Raw genomic sequence first — 20,106 nt, 5'->3', positions numbered from 1 at the left:
AATCAAGTTCTAGATGCCTCTAAATTCAAATATACAAAATTATGCATGCACACACGTACACACACATACACACACACATAAAATACTGGAGCAAGTGGTAGAGTCAAGAAAACTTCATTTAGTCACCAACATGTATTGAGTTCCTTCATGTGCCCAGCACTACCCAGGTCACCAACAGCAAGACTAGAAAGTCTTTAGCTTAGCCTCATGTCCCTACCAGTCACTAATCTAGTGTGTGCCCAGGGCTGGAGAGAAAGAGTCAGCCAAGTTATAATTCATGAAGCTTGCATCCCAGGAGACATTATTACCATTAACAGTTTTAAATCTGATTCTTCATCCTCTTTGTATAATCTATTGGGTTCTTTCCATCTCTAATCTCTTATGAGCCTGAACATTTATAAGAAAGATTGTACAACAAAATTTTGGCTTCCCATAGTTATATCTGAGTAGAAAGATAACTGGTGACTGTTTTTCCCCTTGTTTTTGAAGGTCTTTACAATGAGCATGGCTTGCCTTTTTAATAGAAAAAAAGTAAGTTTTTATTTCACTAAGAAAACAAAGCATGGCATTAAATCTAGCAAGATTGACAAATCTGATCTAAAAAAATGTTTTTTAAACTGGGGTATCAAAATAACCTCAAAGAATGCTGGAAGACACACAAAAAGTTCTCAATTTATATAACAAGAAATAGCTATATTAAAAAAAAACTTTTATGAATAGAAAAGACTTTTGTATTAAAATATAGATAAAGAGCATGAAATTTAAAAAAGAGTGGTTAAATGTGCAATATACATTTGAAAATATATTCCACCTTAAAACCACTGAAAAAAATGCAAAACCTTAAAGACCCAGAATATGTCATTTTTTTTTTTACCTTTCAGTTTTAAAAAAGAATTTAAAGCAAGAAAATTCTGGGTATTGGTGAGGATAGGGGAAAATAGCAGTGTTGGTGGGGAAGAATCAGCACAACCATTGGAGGAAACCTGGCATTTTATAGAGAAAAAAAAAATTAAATGTAAAAGAATGAGGCAGAGCTATGGAAACTGAAATGGAAAGCTGTCTGTGATGTATTGTTAAGTAAAAAAGTAAATTATAAAGAAATATGTATAGGATGATTTTGTAAACAAATTTACTTACGTCCAAATGTATATGTGTGTCTAAAATTTAAAGAAAGAAGGAAGAGTGGGACATAGCAGTAGAGCACTTGTCTACCATGTACAAGGCCCAGACTCAAGCTACAATACCACAAAAGAAAAAGGAAAGAAGAAGGGGGTAAATGCATAGAAAAAGGTTTAGAAAGCTATATATCAAATTATTATCATGATTTAAATGGATGTTTTTATTTTTAAGGGAACTTAAAAACATATGCTCAGGTCTCAGAGATTCTGAACCACTGCCATGGTATTATGATTATTATGTATATAAAGAGATACATATATTATACATACATATTATAATTATATTAAAATATCCAGTGGCATATTCAACACTGTGTATGACTGAGAATTGAAAATTTCACCATATACTATTTTCTTTTTTTATATTTATTTTTTAGTTTTAGCTGGACACAATATCTTTATTTTATTTTTATGTGATGCTGGGGATTGAACCCAGTGCCTCACGAATGGTAGGCAAACGCTCTACCTCTGAGCCACACCCCCAGCCCATATATACTATCTTCTTTATAGTTGGTTGTCTCACTTGAATTTTAAATACAAATAGGTAATCTTAACAAGAAGAAAATAAATCTGTTTTGTGAGAAAATAAAAGTAACAGCAAAAAAGTAAATATTGGGCTGGGGATGTGGCTCAAGCAGTAGCGGCTCGCCTGGCATGCGTGCGGCCTGGGTTCGATCCTCAGCACCACATACAAACAAAGATGTTGTGTCCGCCGAAAACTAAAAAATAAAATATTAAAATTCTCTCTCTCTCTCTCTCTCTCTCTCTCTCTCTCTTTCTCTCTTTAAAAAAAAAGTAAATATTTAGGAAAACAGACTATACTGAATTTTCCTGGGCTATGTCATATCCTTAATGTTACAGTGCACATAGAGAACATGTCAAACATGGTAGCGTACACCTATAATCCCAGCAAATTGGGAGGCTGAGGCAGGAAGATCACAAGTTCTGTGCCAGCCTCAGCAACTTAGTGAGGCTCTATCTCAAAATTAAATTTAAAAAAAACAGAAAGGCTAAGGACATGATTCAATGGTTAAGCACCCCTGGGTTCAATCCCAGAAGAAGAAGAAGACAAACATGAAAAGATACTGTCTGTACCTTGAGAAATAGATTCATTGATGAGTTAAAGAAGGAAGAAGACACCTTCTATGGAAAGTTAAGAGGAATATTTATTTAGCTAACGTTTCACTTGTGACATTTGCATTTTGTCCATGGTTCCTTGGCTTATAACTCCCTCCCCAAGGAGGACCATGGAAACTCTAATCTTCCCCTGTCTTTAGCTGGCCATAAAGAAATTCTTAGACCTCCCTTGCCTGATAGTTGGTCACAAGACCATCCTCATTCCAGAAGGGTCCTGCCCTATACTCTGGAGGAAGGAATACTCCACAGAGGGGACAAAAAGAATCTGAATAAAGGAATCTTGTGGGGTTCCCCACTTGTCTACTAACAAGTGTGCCTAGGCAATGAAATTCCCACAAAAATCCAAAAGGATGGGGCCCGTGAGGTTCTGGATGGCTGAGCCCATAGAGGTTCCATGCTCAGAGAGGGCATGAAGCATACTCCCTCTTCAATAGCTTACCCTATTCATCTCTTCATCTATATCGTTTGTAATATCCTTTATTATGAAGCATCAACAACAAAGAAGTGTCTCCCTTCTGTGAGTTGCTTGAGCCAATTAACAAAACTTGCAACAGGTATCTAAAGTGGAGGAGGGGGTGCGGTCCTGGGGACTGAGCCTTCAGTCCAAAGCATCTGACACACTATCTTCAAGTTGATAGTGTAGAAACCAAATTGGATTCAAGACACCTGGCTGGTGTCCACTGCAGAAGAGATTTCTTCCTTGCTGGAGGAAGAAATCCTCCCACATCTGGCATCCAGAGTCTTCTGTGTTGGTGATTGTGGTGTGAGAGCAAAGGAAACAGATGCTGGGTTTGTTCTGACAGAATACCACTCAGCTAGCTACAGAAATCCTTCAACTAGCTACAGAAATCCTTCAAGCATATGTCACAAAGACTGTGCCTGTTAAAGTCCTTAACTTGGAGGTCCCAAGCATTCTTCAGGACAGAAGCCTCAGAAGCAGCCTCTGAGCACCAGTCCTGGTGAACACTAGAGCTAGACAGGAGACCCCTTGAAGAGCAAAGTCCCAGGCCTGACCCCAGGTTTCCCAGATCCTGACTGTCACCCTATTACGGTAATCAGAATTAAATAAAAATCTTCTGGGTGAATTCCAAGTTCTATTTGCAATCAAAGGCCACAATACTGAAACAAGAACTGGGAGATTAGCACACAGAGGACATCGTGGTTTGCACCTATTTGACCCCAGAAGAGATAAACCCTGACTCGGACATTGGTATTTCTAAAGACTTTCTGTTTCTGAATCAGCCTTGACCACTAAAGTGGAAGCTGAGTGTTTGTGCAAAGCAAGAAAATCAGCCCCAAACGTAAGGGAGCTCCCACCCACTGGGGTCTCTTCCTGAGAGGATGTGGGAGAAGGATGGGGAAAGGGCCTTGTCATATCTAGGATAGAGCAGCCTGACTTTGGGGAGAGATGAAAAAGTAAATAAAAATTAAGGAGACAGCAGGACAAGATGCAAAAAGAAGAGCAACCTCAGGCAGTCAGCCTAGAAGACTGGCAATTCTGTTGAAAAGTCTGAATTTAAAGCCTTTGAAACACACAAGAAGAAACATAAAGTAGGTGGTAGATGTAAGTACTGGTGCTAGGAGAGTTCTAGACTCAAGTACACATTAGTGCATTCTCTGAGTAAAGGCTGTAGGGGATGCTAGAGCCAGAGATGTGCTTATCTGGGCCGACTGAGGTGGGAAGGGCTAGGAGCACACACTGAGGACCTGTCACACTGAAGAGCTGGATTGAGAAGAGCTAAGAAAGGGGCAGTGGACTAGCCAGAGAAGCAGGAAGAACCAAGGGAGTCAGAAGGGAGGAGGGTTTTGGGATGGGAGGAAAGCTCAACAGTGCTGAAAGCTACTGAAGAGTCAAGAAGATGACCGCACTTGTCCACTGGACTTAGTGACACAAAGACTATTAGTGTCCTTGGAGAGGAAAGTTCCAGGAGGATGATACCGTTATGTGCCAGATTAGAGTAGCAGATAAGGAAGCCAAGATAATGTTTCCTTTGAGGCTTGCTGGAATTAAAGATTTCTGGATTAATGTGACGGGGGATCTGGGAAAAGTCTGAACAAGGCACTCACAACGTTGTCCCAGCCTTGAAGCCCTACAGAGGAGACTCTGGGAGGAGAAACCAGACTACACATAAGAATACACAAGGGGTTAGGTAAATAGACAAGTCTGGATGAGGACCTAGGTGCCTATGTCTCTGAGTTAGAATGAAGCAGTATAGACATAACCCTCTAAGGGTGTTATTCCCAGTATGGTCCCTGGCCCAGTGGCCTCAGCATCATCACTTGGAAATCTGCAAGACTTGTAGAATCCCAGACTCCACTCCAGATTTCAAATCTGATATTAGGGATGGCTCAGGAATCTTTGTTAATAATAAGCCCTCCAGGTGATTTCAATGCTCAACTCAAGCGTGAAAGGCACGTGGTGACATACAGGCTTGGAGGGTCCACCAGCTCATCTCAATTCTGAAAGGCTATTTCTCACCTTAGAAGTTGCTCTAATTTTTTTTCACCCAATATTAAATTGCTATTCAAATTACAACTTGCCTTTATGATACACACTGAGCTTATGAAGGACAGCATACAAAAGTTTTACAAATAACTTACGCTGCTTGAAGACTTCCAGGGCCCGCTTCAGGGTGCTAAAAAAGAAGCACATATATCATTTCAATTCTGGAAACTGTAAAATCTTATTATAATGCCTTTGCATACTTCTCTCTTCCCATGTATCTTAGAGCCTACAAATTTATCATTGCCCATGAACTTAAGAAAATAGCAACAGAAGAACAAAACTCCTTAAATCCAATTTCCTCAATCCCAAGCATAATCAATTCTTCACTGTCTACCTGGGCAAGTCAAGATTCCAAAACTATGCTTCATTTTCCTCAATGATAATATAGAAGTTGTGGTCCCTTTCTCATAAGAATACCAGTTGTTCTTTAAAGTATGTCAATTAGAAACACAGAAGCAAGGTAATGAGCTGGGGTTGTAGCTCAGTGGTAGAACACTTGCCTAGCAGGTGTGAGGCACTGGGTTCAATCCTCAGCACCACATATAAATAAATACATAAAATAAAAGTATTGTGTTCATCTACAACCAAAATAAATATTTGAAATTAAAAAGCAAGATAATAAAGGAAGTGTTCAAAGCCTAGCTCCTGATTGCCTCCCTTTTCATTCATTCAATCAATCATCATATACTTATTGACCATAAGCTATGGGCCATGCATTGTGTCCGATGTTGGTACTTCAAATACCACAAGACAGATATCATCCCAGACCTCAGAGTCTAATGAAGGAGATATTAAACAAATTGTACTGTATTCATTTTTTGACAGCTGCTTAAAAAATTTAGCAGCATAAAATAACACATATTTATTATCTCACAGTTTGTGTGGGTTAGCAATTGGGATATGGTTTAGCAGAATTCACAGGCTGCAATCAAGGTTGACCAGGCTGCATTCTCATCCGCAGGCTTGACAGAGGAAGACCCTCCTGATCAGTTCAGAATCTAAAGTTAACATTTTATTCTTATCCTAAACCATAAAATGCCTAAGAATGCTTTAATTCTAATTATCCTTCCTACTAGGTTATATAGTATTACCATTAAATGTTTTTGTTCCATTTTGCTTTTTTAATTCCACAAATTGAAATTGGCATGAATACCATTTCTTCAAAGACTCATGTTTGCCATATTATTTGCTCATTATTCCTTCTTGAACTTCAGATCTTTCCTGGATTAATTTCCTTCTTCTTGAGGAATACCCTTTAAAAGTTCCTTTATTGAAGATTTGTTTGTAATAGTTAACTTTTTGTTTGTCTGAACAATATTTGTTTCAAAACTTTTGCTTTTCTAAAACTACTTCTGTTATTTCTTGTTTCTTAGAAAATAATTTCTCTGGACATACAAATCCAGGTTGATAATTTTCTTCTAAGTGCTTTGAAGATATAATTCTACAGTCTCTGGCTTCATTGTTGCTATTGAAAAATCAGCTTTCACGCTCAGAAATGTTCATTAGTGGGTAATCATTCCCTGGGGAAAAATTATGACTTTCTTATTATCTGGGCTCTTAGTCATTTGGGCTATTCTTGTGTGCTTATTAATTGATCATGCTTGGGATTTGTTTTGCTTTCTGAATCTGAGGATATTCGGCTCTCATCAGTTCTAGAAAATTCTCAACCTCTCTTGCTTAAAACATTTCTTCTCATTCCTTCTATTATTTCTTCTGTAATTGTGATTAAATGTGCATGAAACCCCCTCCTCTATTCTCCATGTCTCTTAATTTTCCTTCTTTTTTTTTTCAGTGTTGGGATCACCCATTCTAGGCAAGTGCTCTACTACTGAGCTACATTCCTAGCACTTATTATTTTTAATCTCTGCATTTTTTCCCATGACGAACTCTGGGTGATTTTCTTTTTAAAAAATTATTTTTAATTGACAAATAAAAATTATATGTATTTATCATGTACAACATGATGTTTTGATATACATGTATACACTGTAGAATGGCTCAATAGAGCTAATTAATACATACATTACTTCACATAACTTAACCACTTTTTGTAGTGACAACTTAAAATATATTCTCTTTGTGTTTTTCAAAATATAATTGTTAACTACAGTCATAATATTGTATGATAAATCTCTTGAACTTACTTTTCACAACTAAAATTCTACATCTCCCTAACCCTGACCTCAGCCATTGGAGAGTTCTTCATTTTTATCTGATGTTCTTTCAAAATCTCTTGGACACTTCTCAAACTTTGTTTTTCTATGCTTTTATTTTTATTTTATTTATTTTGTGATGCTGGGGATTGAACCAAGTCCTCACAACATGCCAGGCAAGTGCTCTACCACTGAGCCACATCCCCAGTCCTTCCTGGAAATTTCTGAAAGTCATCTCATTTACACTTTTAACTAACTCTTTTATTTTCTTTAGACAAATTCCAGTGATAGAGAGGCTGAGAGAGAATGATGACAAGTTCAGGGCCAACCTGGCCAACTTAACAAGACTCGAAGTAAAATTATATATATATAATTTTATATTATATTTTATATATATATTTGGGGGCGATCTGTTAGTCTAGTACCTAAAATCTAATGCATTTCTATTTCTGCTGTTTATTGCTTCCACTGACTCATATTAATGGTAAGTTATCATTGTGTGTGTGTGTGTGTGTGTGTGTGTGTGTGTGTGTGTACAGAATGAGCTCAGTGTTTACTGTGTTTCTTTTAAAATATCTTCCAGGTAAGTAGAGACCTGACTATCCAAGACAACTTTAAACTAAATTTTTAGCTTAAGATTTTTCAGACCACTCTGGTGACATTTGGCAATTTGAAGCTTAAAACAAGTCCTGTCTGTTAGGACCCAAACCTCTGGACATCTCTATAAGCGTCAATAGCACAGCCAAAGCAGTGTACAGGTAAGTATGTCATCTGATTGGGTTCGAAGAGAAAGGGCTTGACCTATTTCTCCCAAGTCTCTCTCATTATTCTCATGCTGGGGAAATAATTGGGAAATTTCAATGTAAGTAAAACCAGCTACATAATTTGTGAGGGCCAAATGAAATGTGGAACCACTCGTTTATAAACTACCAATATTTTCAGAACCGTGCCAGCTGGACATTGAGTGGATTATAAAGCCCTTCAAAGTGTGAATTCCTGTGCAACACCCATGGAACCAGCCCTGTATATGAGGGAGGATGTTCCTTAAACAGATACTGCATCCTGGTCATTTCAGCATTCCTCAGAGTATTCAGTGAATGGATGAAGAATAAAGAATGTGGTGTAGGAACTTGACATTGGTGGTAAGAACATAAAATATTTACATATATAATTTCCATTTTTGATATCATTTTATAATTATTTTCTTTAAAATATATTATTGTACTAGTAAATATAAAATGAAGCCCCTCTACTAAATTTGTAGTATAAAATCATATACAGTATAATCTTACCTATGAAAAAGTATGGAATATAGAAATGTAGAATAGCCACCATAGTCTTCTTTCTCCTTCTCTAGTTTTTTTAGAATTGTAAATAATAAGAAAAAAACATTGAATTTTTTTCTACGCAACACATTGTAACCTACGGACCATCCTGATCTGCTGAAGCCAGGGGAGCCCCAAGCATCTTAGCCATCCCAGGAACCAGAGTCAAGTGGTACCTACTTGATCTCAGACTGTCCACATGGCTTCTTCCTGGAGAGGCTGAGCAGATCTTTGCCATATTTCTCTTCAATAGCTGCCCTAGGGGTACAGAAGAGAAAGGGTCATGGGTCCTGCTCAGGGCTCTTTGAACACACACACTACTGCCCTTGAAAGCAAGCTGTCCCTTTAGCTCAGATATAATGCCATTCTCTGAAATGCAAATCTCCCTCTTTAAAGCGGGGGACAATTACCAGAACACCAGGGGCTTTCATCTTTAAGGTAATATTCTCCACCAAGAAGTCCCCAGCATGGCTAACATGGCAAAGCTAAGGGGTTGGAGGGGTTGCTTTTTGTTTTAAAATGGGGGTCTCACTGTGTTGTTAAGGCTGGCCTCAAACTCCTGAGTTCAAGTAATCCTCTTGTCTCAGCCTCCCAAGTAGCTGTGATTACAAGCACAGCCACTGCCCCTAGCTTGAGTGTTTTATTTTTAATGGAGTAAGAAGTACATTCCTCAGTACTACACTCCTTGGGCCCAGCCCTCCTCCACCTTCTCAAGAGAGCCTTTTACCACCCTGAAGAGCTCTCACTGTCATTTCAAATGCACAACCAAACTGTACCAAAGAAAAGGGAATTTCAAGATACAAACTCTGCAGTTGGCATGTCTCACAAAATGTCTTACTACTTAGCATTACAGGGTCTGTCTCAAGCACTAAACACCTGCTTCTTCTTCTCTGCCTCCTCCCATTGCTCTCTGTCACCATCTCCACTTTTTGTCCCAGCTGAGGCATATCCAGACTATGTATTAGGTAAAGATGATGGAGGTTTCATCTTCATTTTCTGAAAGAAATCTTCAGATTTTTTTTTTTTTTTTTTTTTTTTTTTGCAGAGGTTGGTACTGGGGATTGAATCCAGGGGCACATTACCACTGAGCTACAATTCTATCCTTTTTTATTTTTTACTTTGAGATAGGGTCTCGCTAAATTGCTGAGGCTAGCCTGCAACTTATGATCCTCCTGCCTCAGCCTCCTGGGTTGCTGGGATTACAGTGTGTATAATCACAGTGCAATCAGTGTGTGTGATTACAGTGTGGGATTACAGGGTGTGACACTACACCAGCCTTTTCCTTCAGTTTAAAAAAAACTCTGAATAATAAATGAATACATTTTCACTGCTAAAGATTCAAACAACACAGAGGTATAGAGTGGAAAGCACAAAGATCCCCTCGATGTTCTCCTCCAACCCTGCTTCTTTCCCCAGGGGCAGCCAGGGTTGAGTTTGGTGTGTGTCTTTTCCAGTCTTCTGCAGTATGTGCCTACACACATACAAAACTTTTTGTTTATCTAGTTGAGATCGTTCTATTATTTGCTGTTCCGTTTTTCACTGGTAATACATGGTATAGAATTTTCCCTTTCTGTATATAGAGATACACCATGCTCATAATATGGAGCGTAATATGGAGTTTTCTACAGTAAATACACCGTCTCCTGATTTGTTGCTACTTTCTCATTATGACCAAAAAATAAAAATAAATTATTGGGGATATAGATGTGTGTGTGTGTACATGTGTGTGTGTGTGTGTGTACAAACACATACACACACACACACAAACACACATCCATGGGTATGCTGAGTGTTTGCCTAAGAGTTCTGAGAAAGAGGATTTTCTAGACATATATGTATATATATATATTTGGGGGAAGGAGTACTGGGATTGCACTCAGGGGCACTTGACCACTGAGCCACATCCCCAGCCCTATTTTGTATTTTATTTAGAGACAGGGTCTCACTGAGTTGCTTAGCACCTCACTTTAGGCTGGCTTTGAATTCAAGATCCCCCTGCCTCAGCCTCCTGAACCACTGGGATTACAGGTCTGAGCCACTGTTCCCAGTTTAGACACATACTTTAAATCTTGAAAAATTATGACAAAATGCTCTCCAAAGAAGCCTTGTCAACTTATACTTGCATCTGAAGTGTCTAAGAGCTCACATACCCAGAAGCCCTCATCTCACTGGATATTCTCACTGGATATCAACACTTTTTTTAAAAAAAAAATTGCTATCAGTCTGGGGAGGAGGCTTAAAAAAAAATAGGATCTCTGGGCTGGGGATGTGGCTCAAGCGGTAGCGTGCTCACCTGGTATGCACGGGCCGCTGGGTTTGATCCTCAGCACCACATAAAAATAAAATAAAGATGTTGTATCCGCCTAAAAACTAAAAAATAAATATTAAAAAATTCTCTCTCTCTCTCTCTCTCTCTCTCTCCCCCTCTCTCTTTAAACAAAAATTAAAAAAATAGTATCTCTAATTTTAATTTGCATTTCCTTTATTTCTAGTATGATTGAACACCATTTTATGTGCTTATTGGGGATTTGTTATTTCTTCTTCTATAAATTATCCAATTTTTTACTGTTCTGACTATGTATATCATATATATATATCTTTATGTACTATAAATATAATATTTATTCTCATGTTACAAAGTTTCTCCTCTTCTATTATTTTTCTTTTCTTAATAATAACTTTATTTATTTATTAAAACAATACATATTCATTGTTTTTAAAAAATAAGAAGAAATGGCAAAAACACTATCCAAAATTCTACCAACCAAAAATAATTAGTGTTAACAGTAGGTGATGATTACAATGGACATTTCTTTATGGAGCTATTCGGATAAAATAAAATGAACAGACATAGATAAAAAAATTTTAAAGAATGAGACTATACTCTACAAACTTTTAAAACCTAGAGACAATCTGACTTTATTTGAATTTCATAGAAGAAAAGGAAACTGAAGAGAAGCTGAAGACATCTCTGAATTTAAATAATTGTTTCTTTGCCATAGGGGGGAAAAATGGTTTCTAAAAGGTCTTTCTCAGATTAAGAGAGAAAATTAGCTGGACATAGTAGTGCATAGTGGTGCACGTCTGTGATCCCAGCTACTTGGGAAGCTAAAGCAGGAGAACTGCAAATTCGAGGCCACCCTGAACAACTTAGTGACACCCTGTCTCAAAATAAGGCTGGGGACGTAGCTCAGTTGTAAAGCACCCTGGGTGAAAATAATTGGGAAAATCAAGGTGTTCAAATATTTCCTCTTTCCTTCTTTCCTCCTTTCAGCCAACTGCATTTGCTAGGCTATTGTGTCATTTGTCCTGCTGGTACTGTGGGCAGCCCTATCTATTTGCTCTGAGACTGTACAAATGAAGCCTCCTCCATGTCCCAATCTTACGAGTGCTCGGTAGCAGAGTTTGAGCATAACCTGATTTCTTCTCAGGCCTCTACTCTTGGACTCTATTTCTAAAGTTTTGCCAGCACCTGATAACTTAAAATGAAGTACACTTGAAACTGACTCTAGTTATAGGAAAAGATACAATTGACGAACTCTAGATAGGGCAGAGCGGTGGGAGGGGAAGGGAGGGGGCAGGGGGTTAGAAATGATGGTGGAATGTGATGGTCATCATTATCCAAAGTACATGTATGAAGACACAAATTGGTGTGAATATACTTTGTATACAACCAGAGACATGAAACACTGGGCTCTATATGTGTGATAAGAATTGTAATGCATTCGAGGTCATATATAAATTTTAAAAATTAATTAAAAAATAAAATTAAAAAAAAATTTGTAAAAGATGCAATGATATTCTGCCTTCTGGAATCCTTTTTTACTATATCTATATAGTGTCTAAATTATGACATTCTATAATGATCATCAAGTATTTTTTACATGTAAAAAGATGTTAAGACCATTTTCACTTTTTAAAAATATATAATGTACATGTATTTTATCTTTTCACAATTGTTTGTGTATTCAATTATTTATTTATTTTTACACTGGTGATTGAACCCAGGGATTCTTTACCACTAAGTTACATCCCTAGTGGTTTTTTTTTTTTTATTTTGATACAGGGTTTTACTAAATCGCACAGGATCTTATACGTTGGTGAGGCTGGCCTTGAATTTGTGATCCTCTTGCCTCAGCCTCCTAAGTCACTGGTATTACAGGTGTGCGCCACCATGCCTAGCTTTCTTTTATACCTGGCTTCCTTTCAGAATTATATGTGTTCAGAGTTCTTGAGAACCTGCATGATGATGCATGCTTATAATCTCAGCTACTCCAGAGACAGTGCAATCCCTGAGTTCAATCCCCAGTACTACAAAAAAAAAAAAAAAAAATGGAGGTGGAGGTGGGGAGTGGTCCCCATGTGAAAACCAAAGGAAGCCACACGATGACGGGGAGTTTAGGAGTCCAGGGTCTATAAGCCAGGGCATTCCAAGAACTGGTGGTAACCCCAGAAGCTAAAAGGCATGCACAGAGCACATTCTCCCCTAGAACTTTCAAGAGAGCACCGTCCTGCTCTCACTCTTCCTTGGCTCCCCAGCCCTGACCCTTGCTCTTGGTGTCTGGCCCTGCCTCCCTCAAAGCACCTGGACAGTGCTCATTCCAGCCTCCAGGCTTGCCACCCTCCCACAGGATCCAGAAATTCCTTCCGGCCCAATACCAAGACCTCCTCCTCCATGAAGCCACCCTGTGAATGTATGGATCCTCAACAATCCATCCTTCTCACAGGGCCTTTTAGTATCATGCTACTTAGCATACTTTGGGGACTTATTACCTATTGTTTGCTGTTTCATTCATAGATCTTTTTGTTGTTGTTGTTGTTGTTGTTGTTTTGGTACTTGGATTAAACTAGTGATTCTTAACCACTTAGCCATATCCCGAGCACCCCCACCCCCAACTTTTCTTTTTTTTTTTTTTTTAATTTAGAAACAGGATCTTGAGGGCTGGGGTTGTGGCTCAGTGGTAAAGTGCTTGCCTTGAATGTGTGAGGCACTGGGTTCGATTCTCAGCACCATATATAAAAAAATATCAAGGTCCATCAATAACTAAAATGAATAAATAAATAAATAAAAGAAACAGATCTTGCTAAGTTGTTGAAGCTGAATTTGAACTTGAGATCCTCCTGCCTCAGCCTCCTGAGCCACTGGGATTACAGGTGTGCACTACTGTGTCTGGCTTCATTCATAAATCTTTTCTCGCAAACTAGCTCCTAAGAACTTCAGGACAGAGATACCATTTACTTCTTGGGTATCATTTTGTAACTTATAGCAGAGGGTCTTCAGAACTGCTAAGCACAATCAAAACCAGCCAGTGATTCCTTGTCTGTGTGGGAACATCCCAGTTCACGGGGACACAGCAGCATACCTTTCTTTTAGAAATTCTTCGAACTCCTTGCAGTTCTTGCGGCCATTGTTCAGGTGCTGGATGATGCTGTCATAGCCGGTGGTGCTGAGGATGTCCGTACTCTGGTGGGAAAGAACATGACAGCATCAGACCAGGAACAGCATAGATGGCAGCCCCAAGGCCTAGAGAGTGGAAGGAGCGGATGGGGTGGAAAGCAAGCAATGGGAGATTCCTGAATTGCTTTATCTCCAAGACATGTGGCCAAAAAGAATGACTAGAAGCTGCAGTAGGGTTTTTCAAATGATGAAATTAAAGGGCCGCAAAACAGGAAGAAAGTGACAAAGGACTAAGAGGCACGTGGATGAGGAAGGAGGCTGTGCTCAAGTCCTTCTCTGGCCTCCACTCCTGCCCAGAAATGAGGCAAGTGCCTACTCTAGCCTTTCGGCTGTGCACAGCTTCACACTCAATGGGATATCCCAGACATCAGTCACTCCATCTTAACCTGAAACCGAAATTTAAAAACTGCCAAGAAAAAGAAACTTAAGATACCCTGTTCCCATCATCACCCCCATCTGCACTCAGGGTCAATTCTAGCTTGCTGCACTCAGGGCCATTTCCAGCTTACTCTTGTTTCTTATTAAAAAGATATAAAAACCCCTATTCAAATAGAACTGCTGCACCACTCTACCGGGCAGCCTGGCAGGCCTTCCCTGTCAAGAAACTTTGCTTTCTGAGCATGAGACTCTGTGTCGAGAGATTACTTTGATGTTCTGTCCTAACAACACTGATGGTGGAAACTGACTCCTGCTGCAGATCCACTTTAACCAGGAGCTATACAATTTTCAGTTTGTCCTTAAACTTGCCACTGAGCTTGACCCTGACAACTCTTCCCATAGCCAATTAGCCCTATAGAGAGTCCAAAGTATCTCTGCAAAAGGCAGGCAGCTCTGAGCCAGGAACCAGGAATCAGGCCTGAGAGTGGGAGAAAGTGGCCATCTGCCCATTGAAAAATATGAAGGGGAGTCCAGCGGCCAGTGTGCTCCATGTCATCATGGGCCTCAATCTGGAGAAAAGTGTTACTTATATTTCTTTCTGTTTTTTCTTTCGGTTTTTGTTGTTGCTGTTGTTTTGTTTTTTGATTTTTGGTTTTTGGAAGGGGATACCAGAGATTGAATTTAGGGGCACTCAACCACTGAGCCACATCCCCAGCCTTATGTTGTATTTTATTTAGAGACAAGGTCTCACTGAGTTGCTTAGGGCCTTGCTTTTGCTGAAGCTGGCTTTGAACTGGTAATCCTCCTATCTCAGTCTCCTGAGCCACTGGGATTACAGGCCTGCACCACTGTGCCTGGCTTGCTTACATTTCTTAAATTAGCAGTTTGTTCATATTTTATTCTACTATGTCCTCCATAATGGAGGAAGCTGGCTGGCTAAGTCCTCCAAACCAGTAACTCCAGGTGGAGTACACTTTAAAAATCAAGGTTCCCGCCAGGTAAATTGGCGCACGCCTATAATCCCAGCAGCTCAAGAGACTGAGGCGGGAGGATCAAGAATTCAAAGCCAGCCTCAGCAACTTAGTGAGGCCCTAAGCAACTCAGCAAGACCCTGTCTCTAAATAAAATATAAAAAAGGGCTGGGGATGTGGCTCAGTGGCTGAGTGCCCCTGAGTTCAATCCCTGGTTTAAAAAAAAAAAAAATCTAGGTGTCCTTAGTTACCCATACTGATAAATCAGGGGCTTGTAAACAGTATCAAAGTGTCCCCTATGAGGTTGGTTCCCTGTTTTCTACCCCATGAATACAATCAGGTTGTCTGATTTGGACTCCAGCCCCCATAGACCAGGTTGTTTAGACCTCCTCTGGGTGTGTCCTGGGAGCTCTAGACTCACAGTGGACCAGACAAAGAGGACTTGACCTTCCCAGCCCCAGTCTATGGAGGAAGGTGCAGCCCTGTGTGTGTTATGGTTTAGATGTGATGTCCTCCATAACAAATGTGGTGTGAGACAAAGCAAGAAGGTTCAGAGGAGAAAATGATTGGGTTGTGAGATCCTTAACCTAGTCAGTGAATTAATGCCCTGATAGGGATTAACTGAGTGGTAACTGAAGTGGTAGGGTGTGGCTGGAGGAGGTGGGGATTGGGGCGTGGCTTTGGGGTATCTATTCGTGTCTGGAGAGTGGAGTCTCTCTGCCTCCTGGTCACCATGATGTGAGCTGCTTCCCTCTGCGGCATACTCTGTCATGATGTTCTGCCTCACCTCGAGCCCTGAGGAATGCAGCTGGCCTTCTATAGACTAAACCTCTGAAACCATGATCCCTCAAATAAACTCTCCTCCTCTAAAATTGTTTGGTCAGATCTTTTAGTGACAGCAGTGAAAAAGCTGACTAAAAGAGTGTGGAAGGAGAGATTTCTAAAGCTATGTCTCCACCCAGTCCTGGATACTAGAGAAACAGAATGTACTCTCTTCCATTTGCTGCCACTCAGGATATCCTGACTGAGCAGTGATCCCAGAGACCCCCAGCAAGACTAAGACCAGAGTCTGATTTCAACATGGCAACTGGAAATTTAAGAGCCCATATCTCACATCACATTGTTAAATGGATTTATATAAGCATCATAAATTTTACAGGTGGGCATATAAATCTAAGTTAGAAATACATTGAATTCTATGCTCTGTAACTATTCTTTAAGCATAGATTTAGATTTCGGGAAGTCCAAAGAAAGATCTTATAAACAGTATGCTACTCAAAGAACATCACAGTGAGCTGAGCATGGTGGCACATCAAAGCCTCATCTTCCACCTGCTGTCTCCTTGCAGACCCCTCTGTCTTAGCCTAGTAGGCTAAGACAGAGGGGTCTTACACTATCCTTCCCAAATCCAAATCTGGCCTCTCAAATCCTAGTTTTCTTGAAGTCTTCTCTCAGTAGCCACAACTCCCTCCTCTGGGTTCTTAGGGTACCCAGCATCTGAATTTGATCTTAAGTGCCACCCCTGTGAGTAACCTTTCTGTCCCAACTCTATTGCAAGTCCCTAGGGCTTTGTTCAAGTCTTGAACCACACCTGCACCCTTCCCCCTGGAAATCTAGCTTAATGCTATGCACACCAAAGGCCCACAGTGAACATCTGTAGAATAAAATGCCTACTTTTCTCCCAGCCAGATATATCAGAAGGGAATAATGTACATAAAGACTCCTTAGTGGAATGAAGGAGTGGGGACAAAGGGTCAATTTCAAAGTTGGTTTGTAGACAGAATTCTTTGTTCGTCTGACTTCTCTGTCTCACAATGTGCATTTGGAAAGGTGGTTTTCCTCTTCTTAACTAAGGGTACAGATACTCTGAGAAGGACAGGAAGAGCAGAGCGAGACCTGTTTCCTGAAAACACAAAACACCAGACCTCCCAGCTGTCAACTGTAAAAATAACAGAACAGTCACTTCCAGAGAGTGACTGGGCTACAAGGCAACCAGGAAAGCAAACTTCTAGAAAAAGACAAAAAAAAAAAAAAAAAAAAAATATTCAAGGCTGAGTTCAAAGGGGTGGAGGATTTGGTCTGGAAACTTCTGACTATGCTACTCAAAGAACATCACAGTGAGCTGGGCATGGTGGGTGACACATGCCTGTAATCCCAGCGGCTCTGGAGGCTGCAGCAGGAGGATTACAAGCTCAAAGCCAACCTCAGCAAACACGAGGTGCTAAGCAACTCAGTGAGATCCTGTCTCTAAATAAAATCCAGAATAGGGCTGGGGATGTGGCTCAGTGGACAAGTACCCCTGACCCTAACCCTTGGTACCAAAAAAAAAAAAAAAAGAGAGAGAGAGAGAGCATCACAGTGAGCCAACTGGCAGAAATCAGTCTAAGAGAGCCAAGCAAGAAAGGAATGCACATGCAGTCTATGATGCACCAAGAAAGCATCACAGATCTACCATCAGAAACAGTGTGTCAGAGCTAGGAATGTAGCTCAGTGGTAGAGCACTTGCGTAGCATGCATGAGACACTGGGTTCAATCCTCAGCACCACATATAAAATAAAGGTATTGTGTCAACCTACAACTAAAAAATAAATGTTTAAAAAAAATAGTAGACCAGACAGATTCACTATTGAATTCTATCAAATATTTAAGGGGAGAAATAACACCAATCTTACCCAAACTCTTTCAGAAAAAGAGGAAAGACTTCTCATTTTATGAGTCTAGTATAACCTTTGTTACAAAAAAAAAAAAAAAGACAAAGGCATTACAAGAAAAGAGTATTCTCAGAAAATCTTTCTCACAAGAACAGATGTAAAAATCTCTACTGAATCATTATATCATCTCCAGGAATAAATAAATGTATAACACACCATGACCCAAGTTATTTATCTCAATAATGCAAGGTTAATTTAATATTGGAAAATCAATCACATTATTCACCACATTAACAGAAAAAAGGATATGGCTCAGTGGTTGAGTACCCCTGAATTCAATCCCCAGTACAAAAAAAAAAAAAAAAAAAAATATATATATATATATATATATATATATATATATATATATTTATATTTTCCTTTTCGCCAAAAAGCTCATGAAAAATTCCTCAACATTATAGTGAAATCCAATTTAATGCCCACAAGAACAGAGTCAACATTGAGTATAATCAAGAATGATGAACAACCAAATTGTTTCCTGCACTGCTTATAGGAGTATAAAATGGTACAATCGTTTTGGAAAAAAAAAAAAAGTTTTGGGCAATGTCTCAAAAAGCTAACGTGCACATACCCTATAACCCAAAGTTCCACTCCTAAGCATTCACCCATGAAATGAAAACATGCATCAAGAAATAGAAAGAATATTCATAAGAACGGTATTCACAGTAGCCAAAAACTGGAAACAACCCAAATGTCTAACTGATGAATGGATAGATAGCCATTTCTCCATGAGCGAAAGATGCTAGACACAAACAGAATTTACTGCACAGTTCCATTTACATGAAGTTCTAGGACAGGCAAGATGAATCTGTGTAAAAAGAAATAAGAACAATGATAGTTCAAAGCCAATATGGCTACCGGTGCTGCTACCAAGGATCCACGTGTTTGGTTCTGTGCTGCACCTAAAGCCCAGACCCATCAGGATGCTCACTACACATAAGCTCTCCAGTCACGGGCTCCAAGGACCACCTAGGCCAAGGGGCTTGGGATTTCACTGATGGTAGAGTGCTGGCCTACCATGCACGAGGCCAGAATCATTCAGGGAACTCCTTAAACATGTAGAACCCTCAGGCTGAGCCCAGACCTGCTGATTTGGAACCTGGGGTGGCGCATGGGAGTCTCCACTGTTTTATATTCCTTCCAAGTGACTGAGATGCAGTTTGAGAAAGACCATCCTGATTCCTGCCTGGGGGAGCTTCCAGGAAGAAAGCAGAGGACACAGCAGAATGGGGAGACGAGAATGATGTCAAAAAAGTACAAAGGAAAATAAGCCAGGGAAGACTCTCTGGTTTGCATTTTATTTTAAAACCTCTAGTTTTGAGTAAAACATGTAAATGGGCATAGAAGCCCAGAGAGCCTCCCTGGAAAGGGAAGTAGGTAAATTAGTTTCCATTATCTACAAAGACTGTGGTTGTGGGAGGCCAGCAGAGAAAGTACACAAGAGTGCTGTGCTTTTGCATTCAAGGACTACAACATGTTCCATAAACAAAGTGAGAGAAGTTATTTCCATGTTTTACATGTGAAAAAGATGACTCATTTGGAATTTTGGTAATATAAAATACCAATGGGCCAGGCATGGTGGCATATGTTTGTAATCCCAGCCACTCAGGAGGCTGAGGTAGAAGGATTGAGTTGGAGGCCAATATCGATTTAGAGAGGCCCTAAACATCTTAGCAAGACCCTGTCTCAAAAAATAAAAAGAGCTGGGTGTGTGGCTCAATCCCCAGTACCAAAAAAAAAAAAAAAAAATACTGACCAAATAAATTAGATGGACAGATATCAGAAGACAGTAAAATAGAGAAGAAAGTATACCAAGTTTCCCAGCAAAATCCTAGAACCTAAGGCCTAAGCTTCCAGTCCATTGGGACCAAGACTGGAGCAGCCATGGATAATACTCAGGGTGTTTCAAGGACGTTGGGAAGCCCGCCAATGCCCTGCCCCACACCAAGTGGAAGCAGAGCAGCTGCTTCTGACATTTATACCAAAGCTGTGACAGATGCAGCAGAATCCTAACAGTGACTTAAAGATCAAAGTAGCAACAGGGAGTGTCCCCTGCAGTCTTCAAAGCCTCCACAGGGAAACGTCAAAGAGAAAAAATGGTGAGCACAGCTCTGAGGTCTTCTAAATGCCTTTCCAGGACAATGCCAGGTCTACTTAGAAAATCAGAGATTATCAAGTAAAAAGCTGGAAAAAGAATTAAACATAAAAACAGTAATATCTTTCCAGTACCCATTTTAAAATGTAATTAAAATTCAAATATCCTATTCACAATGCCAATAAAAAATCTGT

The 20,106-nt window shown here is 39.7% G+C and overlaps 1 protein-coding gene across 1 annotated transcript in view; it reads right to left on the bottom strand.

The window, feature by feature from the left end:
• The window catches only part of Pstpip2 (proline-serine-threonine phosphatase interacting protein 2), a 69,815-nt gene that overhangs the window by 26,197 nt on the left and 23,512 nt on the right, over positions 1-20,106 (bottom strand). Inside the window, exons 2-4 of the mRNA XM_027935691.2 lie at positions 13,663-13,763; positions 8,480-8,557; positions 4,917-4,951 (exon numbers count right to left, since the gene is read on the bottom strand). Coding sequence (XP_027791492.2) covers positions 4,917-4,951; positions 8,480-8,557; positions 13,663-13,763 — 214 coding nt within the window. The remainder of the gene's footprint in view (positions 1-4,916; positions 4,952-8,479; positions 8,558-13,662; positions 13,764-20,106) is intronic.

Source organism: Marmota flaviventris, chromosome 16, assembly GCF_047511675.1.
Source record: "Marmota flaviventris isolate mMarFla1 chromosome 16, mMarFla1.hap1, whole genome shotgun sequence".
In the NCBI taxonomy this organism is placed as follows: domain Eukaryota; kingdom Metazoa; phylum Chordata; class Mammalia; order Rodentia; family Sciuridae; genus Marmota; species Marmota flaviventris.
The sequence above is the reverse complement of the archived record's forward strand: the minus strand, read 5'-3'. Positions and strand labels throughout refer to the sequence as shown.